Genomic DNA, 12335 nt, shown 5'->3' on the forward strand with positions numbered 1-12335 from the left:
TCGATCTGCCCCCCGACAAGACCGGGTCGGGTTTCTCGGCGGGAGAGGCCAGGCCCACCTTCCAGTCTCAGGGGAGACCCCTGCTGGGGTGGGCCAGGTGACAGCAGGAGGCCCCTGTTGGACATTTGCCGGCCTTGAGTGTCTTTTTCTCGGCGCACACGTTGTTTACTTCAATATTTATGTGGCACTTACTGTATGCTGGGCACCGAGCCACAAGCAGCTCATTTTACCTTTCCTTCTAAGCAGCCTGGGTGGGTCCAGAGAGACTGACTGAGCCACCTGGTGGAAATCACACGGCACCGCAGAGTTCTTGAGCACTTGGGCAGTGAGGTTTTAGGAGGTGATAGTTGTGAGGTCAGGGGGCTCTTGAGGTGCCTGCCAGGTCCCGTGGGGACAGCCTCCCGGACAGGGCAAAGGGCCTGGGTCTTGTTCACACCGGGGCATCTGAATTTACTCTGGAAGGTGCCAGGCAGGGCGGTAGGTGGCATCTGGCGGCCAGTGTGGTGACCTGCTTGTGAGGGAGGGCGGGGCTGACGGGAGGTCCCTGACCTGCTCCCTGGTCCCCTCTGGCCTCTGCCTCGCCCCAGATCCCAGCTTTCCGTGCAAGGCCGCTTCTGGGGCCTGTTCTCCCCCAGGCCCCTAACCCTTCTCCCTTGTCTTTCATCACCTTTTCTTCTAATCATCCTCCCTCCGTTGAGCCTCCTCTGTGCGTCTTCCCTCGGTCCTATCCTGTACACAAAGCCTGGCTCTGTCCGCCACCTTCCCTCCTGTTCCCCTTATTCTTCGCTCCTCTGCTCTGTGACCCTGGAGCAGGGCGCCAGGCTGTGCTCATCGAGAGAGAGAGGAGGAGGCTCGGAGGAGGCTCGGTGGACAGCATGGCCTCCCAGGGGGCTCCTGCCTGCCGGCTACCCTTGCCCAGAGGGCTTGGGACCCATTCACAGTTCGACTGTGGTGTCACTCAAGGGGTTTCTGTCACTGGGCTCAGGACTGAGCTTGCTGGTGCAGCTGCAGCGTGGCTCAGGACCTGGCGTGGAGGTGACTAAAGGGACACATGCGTGGCAGGCCCTCTTCTGAGTGCTGCTGAGTGCCAAGGCTCTGCACATGCACCTGCATGCTAGCGCCTGCCTCAGTCAGGTCCTGCACAGGTCTAGCACCCAGCCCTGGACACCTTAGTTCCTGTGGTTGTACACATGGGATGGGAGAAATGAGTCAGGTGTCATGCATGTGACTAATTTCACAGAGGATAGGAGACGTGAAGAATGGAGGTTTTTCCCTGTATGACAGTGACCCCAGGGGTGGGCAGTCAGGAGACAGAGGTGTCATGCAGAGCAGTCATGTGCAAAGGTCCTGGGGTAGGGACCTGTGGTTCTTCTCTAGAGCTGAGAGGAGGCTCGGATTGTGAGCCAGGCAGTGTATGGAGGCTGGTGGTGCTGCTCCAGGGGCCCTTGGCAGAGTCTGATTGATCTGAAGTGTTGGGGAACCTAGAGGGGCTTTTCAGGGTGCAGCAGACTCCCGTTTTCCACCAGAGACTCTCAGATGGGGGTGGCATAGATGCAAGAGGCCAAGGCTGACCTGAGGGTGACATGTTTGGGACTTACGGCATAGCTGTTGGGAACCTATCCTTCCCTGTCTTCTGCTGCAGCTGCTCTGCCCTTCACCATCCTGACCCTGGTGAACACCCCGTACAAGCGAGGGTTTTATTGTGGGGATGAATCCATCCGCTACCCCTACCGCCCAGACACCATCACCCACGGACTCATGGCCGGCGTCACCATTACGGCCACTGTCATCCTTGTAAGGCAGGAAGGGATGGGGGGCAAGGGGTCTGCCCTGAGAGGAGACGGGAGGAGATGGGGCTGGGGCCTGTCCTGTCCTGTCCCCACCGCTGGCCCCTCACCTGCGCCCCTGACAGGTCTCCATGGGGGAAGCCTACCTCGTCTACACAGACCGCCTCTACTCCCACTCCGACTTCAACAACTACGTGGCTGCCGTCTACAAGGTGCTGGGGACCTTCCTTTTTGGGGCGGCAGTGAGCCAGTCGCTGACTGACCTGGCCAAGTACATGATCGGCCGCCTGCGTCCCAGCTTCCTGGCCATCTGCGACCCCGACTGGAGCCGAGTCAACTGCTCCATCTACGTGCAGCTGGATGTGTGCAGGGGCAGCCTCGCCAACGTCACAGAGGCCAGGTGGGCGCGGGGTGGCGGCCCCAGTGCTCTGGGGGAGGCCGGAGCCAGAGCGTGGAGAGCGAGTGCGGCGGGGGCGCCCCCTGCTGTCACCGGCTGACCCCTACGCACTGCTGTCCCCAGGCTGTCCTTCTACTCCGGTCACTCCTCCTTCGGGATGTACTGCATGATGTTCTTGGCGGTGAGTGTCTGTTGTGATGCTTGTTGGGAACCTGGACGGGTCACGCCTCTTCACTGAGGTCACGGCCTCAGTCTCCCCAGCTGTGCCCTGGGGAGTGGGGTAGGGCCGGGTGGGTTCGCTGGTTTGCGCAGATGGATAGGTGGACGGATGGAGGCCCTTCCAGGCTGACACGCCGCCCACCCCAGCTCTACGTGCAGGCCCGGCTCTGCTGTAAGTGGGCGCGGCTGCTGCGGCCCACGGTCCAGTTCTTCTTGGTGTCCTTCGCCTTCTACGTGGGCTACACCCGCGTGTCTGACTACAAACACCACTGGAGTGACGTGTTAGTCGGGCTCCTGCAGGGGGCGCTAGTGGCCTGCCTCACTGTGAGTCCAGGGACCCCCCCTGCCCTGTCCGGAGAGCCCCATCCCAGACTCCAGGGTCCTCGGTCCTGCCTACTGTCTCCTCCTCTCCTGTCCCTGTCCTGCTGGCTGCTGTCCAGCCTGCCCAGCTGACTGCCCTCTTTTTCCTCCGTCAGGTCTGGTACATCTCAGACTTCTTCAAAGCCCGGCCCCCCCAGCCCTGCCTGGAGGAGGAGGAGGAGGTGGCACGCAAGCCTAGCGTGTCGCTGACGCTGACCCTTGGTGAGGCCGAGTGCAACCACTACGGGATCCCGGTGTCCTCCTCCTGAGCTGGGGCCACAGGCCAGCTTGCTCATGGTCCCTCTGCCCTCATGGTGGGCAGTGCAGGCTGTGGATGGGTCCAGGTCCCTGCAGACTGCAGTGGTGAGCAGAGCCCCCTGACCCGCTCATTCTGGGCCGGGGTCTGTGCCTGGCCAGCCCTCGTGCTGCTGCGGGGTTGGGGGCCCCGGGAATGGACTGGCACAGCTTCTGCAGGGCACGATGTGCCTGTGGGTTTCTACGTAGTCTCAGAGCACCAGGGTTAGCCCGGGACTGGCACACAAGGGCCTGCAGGTGGTGGCTCAGGACTTGTGGAGCGTGGAGCGGAGCTAAGTCGTGTCCAGCTCACCGCAGCTGCACCAAGGTCCACGGTGACCCCTGTGGCCCTGACCCTCCACTGCCGAGCAGACGTGAGCACTTAGCCACACTTCTGAAGCTGGTGCCGGGGGTTGGTGACCCCTAACTGTGCCAGAACTTTAAGGCTTATGTTTTCGGTGGGTAGGTGAGCCATAAACTTATTTTTTACCAAATTCCTCTTTGATGTGGGTGATTCATTTTGAAGTTGTCTGCTGTTTTTTTTTCCTGCACCTGAAACCTCTCACCCTGCTTCTCTCTTCTCTCTCTCCTCTCTTGTTGTTGCTGTTTTTTTCTTCTTCTTGTTTTTCTTTTTGTGAGACAAGGTCTTGCTATGTACAGTAAGTCCCCAACATAGAATGTGTTCTGTTCTGGAAGAATGGTCATTAGTCCGACTCATTCATCATCTGACAAAGGGAGTCTTATACAGCACCTCTGTCAAAGTTCACAGCTTGGATGTTTGTAAGTCAGGAACTTACTATAGTCCAGGCTGGCGTTGAACTCACTGTGTAACTTAGGCTGGCTTCAAATTCTCAGAGACTCTCCTGCCTCAGCCTCCGGAGTGCTGGGATGACAGGTGTGCACCATCGTGTGAGCCCGGCCCTGGCCATAAAATTCCCACTTGCACCCAGGCTGTATCTGACTTGACACAGTCTCCTCTCCACTGCGGTGGTCTCTGTACTGCACTTTCATGAATGCACTGGCTAATGTTTCTCTGACACTGCACTGCACGTTACAGCAGGGGAAGTGGGCAGACAAGGTGCTCCCTCCCCGAAGGCTGCAGAAGGAGTGCGACCCACTGATGCCTTGGCTTCCGCTTTCCAACCTCCAGAGCTGAGAATCAATTTCCGTTTGCAGCTCAGCAGTCTGCAGTCCTTCCTTACGGTAGCCCAGGAAATGAATATTCTGGTTTCTCCTCACTGATGATGTCTTTTGTTGAGCCTGGTGGGGTGGCGCATGCCTGTTAGGCCAGCACTTGGGAGGCCCAGGCAAAAGGATCGCTGCAAGTTCGAGATTAGCGTGCGCTACCCAGAGAGACCCTATCAGGGGAAAAAAAAAAAGTACTTTGTTTCTCTCTATCTCCCTTGCTGATCGCTAACATTAAGTTTGAAGATGAAGAATCGCGGGGAAATGTGGACTTCAGACGGAATGAGGCCGAGGGAAGGGCTCAGCGCTTTGCAGGCAGGTGTGGCTTAGATAAGTGCAGAGTGTGCAGCTAGGTGGGCAGTGGGCTCGGCCACAGAGCCCAGGCCTCGTGGCTGCCCACCTCATAATCCTGCCCAGGGACGTTTCTGTCTGCAGATCCGCGGCCATAGGCCAGGCAGCTCCTCTGGGGCATCTGCACCTCCTGCCCCACTTAGTCCTACATCTGCCAAGTGGGCAAAGGACACAGAAAGCGGGGAGGCCTCCACCGCCACCTCTCAGCCTGCAGGAATGGCCCCTCTGCCCTCCCTGGGCTGAGCTGGGTCTTGACAAGAGGGCATGTGGATTTTAGTGAGGCATTTGTCATCACTTTGATTTGTAATCCTTTTGAAAGAGGAAGAGCCGAGCGTGGGGGTGCACACCTGAAATCCCAGCACTCGGGAGGCTGAGGCAGGAGGATCCAGTAACTTTGAGGCCAGCCTGGGCTACACAGTGAGTTCAAGGCCAGTGAGAACTATATAGTGAGAAGACATTTTATTCTGTTTCTCTGTGAAATGAGGATCTAGGATTTCCTTGGAAGAAGAAGGAACATTCCTTTCCTGACCGGCACCCCCAAGTGGACACACACACACACTTTTTGTTACTTGCTTTCACACCCACGGCGCTCCCACACCAACAGATGCACATAGCCACAACACGCGTGTGCACGCCTATCCACGAGCACAGGTGCACACATCCCCATTCGGCTTTTCACCTCAGCCGCCACAGAGGTTGGAGGAAACCAGCAAAGGAGCCAGGAAGAGCCGAGGGTGGGGCCTGGTAGTGTAGGGGACAGAGAAACATCCTGCTTACAAGGAGACCTGGGAATCCAACCCTTCCAGAACCCAGCGCTGCCTCAAGTCCTAGATTTCTCTCTTTGGGCCCAGGAACTGATTTTATTTTATTTTATTTTTATTGTTTTGGAGGTGAGGTCTTGCTGTGTAGTTCAGGGTGGCCTTGAACTCACTGTGTAGCCCAGGCTGGCCTCAAACTCATAGTGATCCTCCTGCCTCAGCCGCCCGAGTGCTGGGATGACAGGTGAGTGCTACCATTCCCTGGTGTGGTTTGTGTTGGTATGGAGGAAAAAATTTGTTAGTACAAGAGGCCAAACATTGAGGGCATCTGTATGGGAGCCACGAGTGACATTCCGCGAGCAGGTACGGCACCTTCCCTCTGCAGAGCGCTCAGCCTGGGTGTGGAGGTGTGCAGAACATTTGTCCTGTGCCTGCTGGGGTGTGGTTTTATCGCAAGTGACTTTCCCTTCCTGCAAAGAGAAAGACTAAACTGACCCAAGTTCTCTGCTGCCAAGGCCATGAGGCCACTGCCTCGCCCTGCCCCAGACATGGGCCTCTCCCTGCCTGCGTCTCCAGTTCTGTTCCATTCTGGATGGAGAAACTGGAAACGCTTATGATTCATTGTTACCTTTGCTTTATGGCCCAAGGAAATAGCCAGCCGGTGTGGTGGTGCAAGCCTGTGATTCCAACACTCAGGAGCCCTAGGCAGGAGGATTATTACTTCGAGTTTGAGGCCACAGAGAGAGACCCTGTCTCAAAAAAATGAAAAAGAAAATGGCCAATTCAAGGTGCAAACTATGGGGCAGCCTGCACTGAGCTGTCTCACCCTTCCTCGGTGCCTGAGTCCTGTCCCGTGGCAGGGGCCCTGGTGCTGTGCTACCCTCAGGGCTCTGCTTATTTCCCTGGGCAGCTCCCAGGAACCTCCGGCCACGAGTACGAGGTATGAGGTTAGGGCTGCGGCGAACTGGACAACTGAGTGGAATATGTCAAAGGTCATAAAACGCCACGGCTAACAGGTTGGGCAAGATGTTTCCTAAAAAGAGAACTTGCGCAGGACCCACAGCCACTCCACAACAACTGCACCCCGAGGTCCAATCAGAAAAGGGCTGTTTTCAGTCCTTCATTTGCATCTGGCACTGTTTGCAGGACCAATCAGAGATGCTCTTTCCAACTCTTCATTTGCATCTGGCCGGCAGCCTTGGGAGGCTTTCCAAAGCTGGCGTGAGGCCAAGTGAGTTTTTGACAGGACAGGTGCCCCAAAGCCTTATTTGCAAGATAAGGAAGCCTGCCTGCCTGGTCTCACCCCATAGAGCCCACCTCTCCACCTTCAGTAAATGTACACCTTTGCTGCCTTTTTTGTATGTCTTGGCCCATTCTTTGGTTCACCAAGAACCTAGAGAGAAACCCCATGGGCTTCTCCTTCTGGTAACAAGTGGATCTTGCTTCCCCCTTTTTAATTTTGTGGCACAGGGTCGCATTTTTGTAGTTCAAGCTGGCCTTGAACTCGTGGTGATCCTCCTGCCTCAGCCTCCAGTGTACTGGAGGACAGGCCTGTGCCACCACGCCCAGCTTGTCAAGCCTGTCTGTGAAAGGGTTTGGAAAATGAGCTTTCAGAAGCTGAGAGTCCCACAGTTCTCAGAGGGACCCTGTGTACCTAATGATTGTTCATGAGTAGGGAAGCCCAGTTCGGGTGTTTCATATGTGCTGTCTCTGCCTAGTTTTCCGCCATGAGGGTGAGGGCTAGGGATAGGTTAGTGTCTTAGTTACTTTTCTCCTTGCTGAGACAGAATACCCAAGGCCCACGAATAAAAGGAGAAAGGTTTATATTACCTCAGTTTGTAGAAGTTTCAGTCCATAGTCGGCTGGCTCCAAGGCAGGGTGGTGCGGCAGAGAAGAAATGGTTTGTGACATGGCAGGCAGCAAGAAGCAACCCTTCTCCGGCTCTTACCATTCAGGCTATTGGATGGCGCCGCCCACACTCAGGGTGGCCTTGTCAGTATCCACACCCGGAACTGTGCTAAACCAACCCATGGGCTAATTTAGTGATCACACAGCCTTAATCCATATTCACACACTCTAGATCTGTATACCTCCATAAAGCCCCACCTACTAGCGCAAGAATTTTTGGGGGACATCTAGATACAAACTAAAATGGGCCGGGGATTTAGCTCAGTGGTTCTGCCACCTGTCTTGAAACCGCAAGGTCCTGAGTTCGATCCCCGGTACAAAAAAACCCCAAAACCCCATAACAGTTACTGTCAGGGGTCAGGCTAGGGTTATTGGCTAAGGCTGGGGTTAGGGTTATTCTTTAGGATCATGGTTAGATCAGAATTAGGGCCAGGTTGAGGCTGGGGATTTAGCTCACTGGGGCCGAGCCTGCTTTGCAAGCACAAGGTCCTGTGTTCGATCCCCAGTGTGGAGAAACAAAACAAAAGAATCAGGGTCAGGGTTGAGCTTAGGGTTACAGGTTTAATGGTTTGAATGATGTGGTTAGGGTTATGGATAGAGTGGATAGTCTATGGTTAGGGTAAGTGTCAGGATCAGTGTTAGTTTTAGTTTTAGGGTCAGGGTCAGAGTTTGGGAGACTGAGGTAGGAGGAGGACAAATTCGAGCCCCGCATGGATAACATAGCCAGATCTTTTTAAAATATAAAAGGGTTAGGGATGTACTAGGCACTGAGTTCAATCCCTCTCTCTGTAGTCGATAATGTCAAAAAATATTGGGGGAAAAAAAAGAATGCAGTGCATGGGGCACGGTGGCACATGACTGTAACCCCAGTTGAGACAGGAGAATTGCCAGCCTGGGCTACATAGAGGAAGCCCTTTTATCACCCCCCCAAAAAAAAGTAGGAGGCGAAATTTGGGAGAGAGGCTGCAGCCTTGGGTGGGCCTGTGACTGGCAGACTGGCAGCCCGCCGCACACTGTGATTGGTCTAGGACGGGAGAGGGCGGGGCTCTAGGCTGGGCGCCCGGGTGGGGAGGGGACGGTGTGGGCGGGGAGAGTGGTGGTGGGAGGGGAGTGGTGGGGGCCCTGGGGCCCCTTATTGGACCCAGCCCCCTGAGAAAGGAGGCAGCTTCAGGAGAGCGACCCCTGTGGGAAGCCTTTGGTGAAACAGAGAGGGCGTGTGAGCTGCCAGACTCACTGCTGGCTATATCTCCATTCCAAAACCAGACAAGAAATCAACTAAAAAAGAAAAATGCAGCCCAGTCTCTCTGTTTTTTTTTTTTTTTTTTGCTTTACTGGGGATGGAACTCAGAACCTTGCGCTTGCAAGGCAGGCGCGGTGCCACTGAGCCCCGGCCCCGGCCCAGTCTCTTTAATGAATGTAAATGCAACATCCTTAACAAGATACTGGCAAACAGAATACAACAAATCATCCCAAATATCATATGTCGCGACCAAGTGGGCCTCATCCCAGAGATACAAAGATGGCTCAATGTGTGTAAATCAATAAATGTAATACAGGAGCAAGGACAAAAGTCACATGGTCATCTCAATAGATGAAAAGAAGCCTTTGACAAAATTCAACATCCATGTATGATTAGAAAAAAATAACTCTGAAGAACATAGGTACAGAAGGACCTGTTAAAATACTGGTAGCAGTTCGGATCCTCTATGCATGATTTCAGAGTTACACGGATATGGCCATGAAAGGTACAATTTTCCGGGCGTGGTAGCACACACCTGTAATCCCAGCACTCGGGAGGCTGGGGCAGGAGGATCTCTGTTCTCATTTGCATCTGCAGACACCTCCTATCTATGCCAAATGAGGGAAGGGACACAAGAGAACTGGTTATGAAAGAGAGGCAAAAAAGAGAAAGAAGAGGGAGTGAAAAAAGGGGATGAAAACAAACAAAAAAGACAAAAAGAGAGAGAAGGAAAAAGCAAAATAAAAACCAAACCAAATCTTACCCTGTTGCAAAGGCTGCCCACAACAGCACCCTCAGAGACCCATATATACTGTGGTCTGAATTCAATTGCAGGTCTCACCTTTGTGGTTTGCTTAATTTCCTGCCTGTGAGCAAAGAGTTTTCTGAATGGCTGTCACGCTGCCCCCCAACCAGTCGCAAGCAGTGCCCTGGGTGTGGCTGACCCTCTCAGTCCGTTGGAGAGGGGAGGGCACAGTGTAACTGGCCCTCCGTCTAGTTCTCCCTCTCTCACCAACCCTGTCTCTGCAGGGCAAATCCTAAAAGGGGGCTTTGGGGGTGGCCCTTGTGGATACCTGCTGTGGGTGTGGGCAGCCCCAGGATGTCCCATCCGAGGAGCAGTCCCCCCCAGGATGTCCCGTAAGAGCAATAGTCCCGTTGCGTGTGGAAAGGAACGGGTGAGTCTTTTCTGGGTTAGCCCGGCCTTTTCTTTTTCCCAGGGTCCTGCTGGTCCCCTCTGCTGATCCCCCACATGCTGACCCCTCCAGGAGCCCAGGCCCCAGTTCTCCCGGTGCTCATATTCCAAAACCTAATCAGAGTACTACCCGCGTTTTTCAAACTCCCAAGGGCCTGGGACAACCCTTTCAGTTTCTCTGAAGTCCTGATCTGCGGAATACCTCACCTGCCTTGTTCCACTTCCTGCTGGAGCAGACGGAGAGACAGGAGCCTACTCTGTCACCCAGGCCACCGCGCCAATGCCAGCTCCCTCCCTCAGGTAGCGGGGGTTCACCCAAGAGGTCTGTCTGTACCCCAGGCCTGGGGTGTAAGTGGGGCTTTGGCCCAGGAACCATTGAGCTTCCTTTTCTAAACCCCCCTGAGCTGGATTTTGGTCCAGGGACCCTTTTCCCCATCTGGCTTTCTTTATAGTCCGGACTCAGTGTAACTCCTTTCCTCCTGCTTAAGATTCAGATTCTCTCTGGCCAGGAGCTGCCCCTCGGCCTGCTGCAGTAACCCTCTCATCTCGAAATTAAAAACAAAAAAAACTCCCCACAAATCTTTAAGTTTCGTCCATTCTTTAATTCATTTTTCCATACGGCATGAATAAATGTTCAGCCTCCACCTTTGACCCGGGGATACGCTCTGTTCCCGCACTGTTTGTTTGTTTCTTTATTTATTTTTGGTCATGTCGGATGCCCTTTCATTAAAAATGTAAAGAATTTCCGGAAATTGAAAATTGAGCTAGAAGGGACACAAAAGAAAGTCACATAGATGGAAGTGTCGATGACTTTTAAACTATCTGGAGTAACAGAACACGTTCTTACATGACTAGGCTTAGGGTTCAGCAAGCTTTACGAACACAACACCCACATACAAACACAGATGCCCACACTCTGTTGCCTTCTTGATGATCTGGCCTCTAGCACAGAAGCCTGTCGGGACAGAAAATCATTCCCCAAAGCGCCACTGCTCCAGTGGGTCAAGGAGAGCAGGGCTGTAAATGGATGTTCTTGTGGTACAGATGTTAGGATGGATGCTTTACCCCAGCCAAATCTGAAAAGCATTTCTCGCTGGGGATGGAGGTGCACGCCTGTAATCCCAGCACTCGGGAGGCTGAGGCAGGAGGGTCGCTGTGAGTTCGAGACCAGCCTGGGCTACATAGTGAGTTCCAGGTCCGTCTCAACTACCTAGTGAGACCCTGTCTCAACACCCCCCAAAAAACAAACAAAAAAAAAAAATTGAAAAAAGGCTCTACCCAATCCAGCGACAACTGCTCTCATTATATACACAATCATATCCACATGCTTAGTGTCTTATAGCCTCATATTTCAAATATCTCAGTAGTCAAAATTATTACTTTTATGTTGCTACTCAAAGATTTTAGAATTGACTTTGAAGCTTTTTATTTTTTTATATATTTTAAAATGTTTCTGGGCGTGGAGGAGCATGTCTATAATCCCAGCAGTTGAGAGGCTGAGGCAGGAGGGTGGCTGTGAGTTTGAGGCCAGCCTGGGTTACATAGTGAGTTCAAATCCAGTTTGAACTACTTAATGAGACCCTGTCTTGAAAAAACAACAAAACAAAACTAAAAAGCTTTTATTAGTATACATTTGCAGTATTGCGGTGTACAGCCCTCTTGGGGAGTGGGTACATGTACATAATACAGCTCATTTTTTAAAAATCCCCTTCCCTCTCCCTCCTCCCTCCCAGTACTGTTTTAAAAAATTTTGTTTTGTTTTGTTTTTGCATAGTACGGGAGATCAAACTTGGGACCTTGCACTTGTGAGGCAGGGGGCAGCACCTCTGAGCTAAATCCCTGACCCTTTGTTTTGTTTTTGAGACAGGGTCAAGCTATGTAGTGCAGGCAATCCTCCTGCCTCAGCCTCCTGGGTGCTGGAATTAGAAGTATGAGCCACCAGATCCCAGCCCAGATCCCAGCACTGCTTTTTGAAATGGTCCCCTTCCCATTTGTTTGGGGGTGGTTATGTTGGTCCAAAATCATTTTACTGTGTATATGTGGGATTTTTCTGATCTTTGCGTCCTAGTCTGTATCATTACCAATACTGTTTTGATAACTGTATCTTTGAGTAAGATTCTTGCATCAATATTAATAGCAGAGCAGGACTTTGTATCAACGTTCATAACAGACATTATGTACCGTGTCTCAGTCACTTTCTCACTGCTGAACAAAATTCCTGACGCCCACAAGGTTAGGAGGAGAGGTTTGCTTTGGCTCGGTTGTCAGTTGGCGGCCTGCCCACTCCAAGGCCCAAGGCGGAAACAGCGAGGGGCGAGGTCGGCTGCTCAAGTCCTGGAGGCCCAAGCAGAGAACGGAGGTTCCAGGAAAGGAGACTCACCCAGCCCCCGAACCGCCACCCGACGGGGATCAGGCTCCCGGTCACAGGCTCACTGCGCGGTCACCCGCGGAGGCTTTAGGATGGATGGGGCACCCAGGACTCAGTCGCCCTCCTGAAGCCCCGGGACTCATGGGCTTCTGGATGTTCTAGATCTGCAGTATAACGTGTTGTTTTCTCTTTTTGTCTTGTCAGTATAATTTTGGCTCGATAGAATAAATTTAGAAGCATTTCGTTTCTTCTTCTTTTTTTTTTTTTTTGCAGGGT

At 53.2% G+C, this 12335-nt stretch overlaps 1 protein-coding gene across 1 annotated transcript; it reads left to right on the forward strand.

Moving 5' to 3' along the window:
* The first annotated feature begins 45 nt into the window (after positions 1 to 45).
* Positions 46 to 3551, forward strand: Plpp2 (phospholipid phosphatase 2). The gene is made up of 5 exons (XM_010634983.3): positions 46 to 1794; positions 1913 to 2187; positions 2308 to 2365; positions 2551 to 2727; positions 2880 to 3551. Exons 1-5 carry the CDS (start codon positions 1759 to 1761, stop codon positions 3030 to 3032), a joined length of 699 nt encoding a protein of 232 aa, XP_010633285.1. The 5' UTR covers positions 46 to 1758; the 3' UTR covers positions 3033 to 3551.
* Positions 3552 to 12335: the final 8784 nt, after the last annotated feature.

This window comes from Fukomys damarensis, unplaced genomic scaffold, assembly GCF_012274545.1.
Source record: "Fukomys damarensis isolate Sample0158 unplaced genomic scaffold, DMR_v1.0_HiC HiC_scaffold_37, whole genome shotgun sequence".
Lineage (NCBI taxonomy): Eukaryota > Metazoa > Chordata > Mammalia > Rodentia > Bathyergidae > Fukomys > Fukomys damarensis.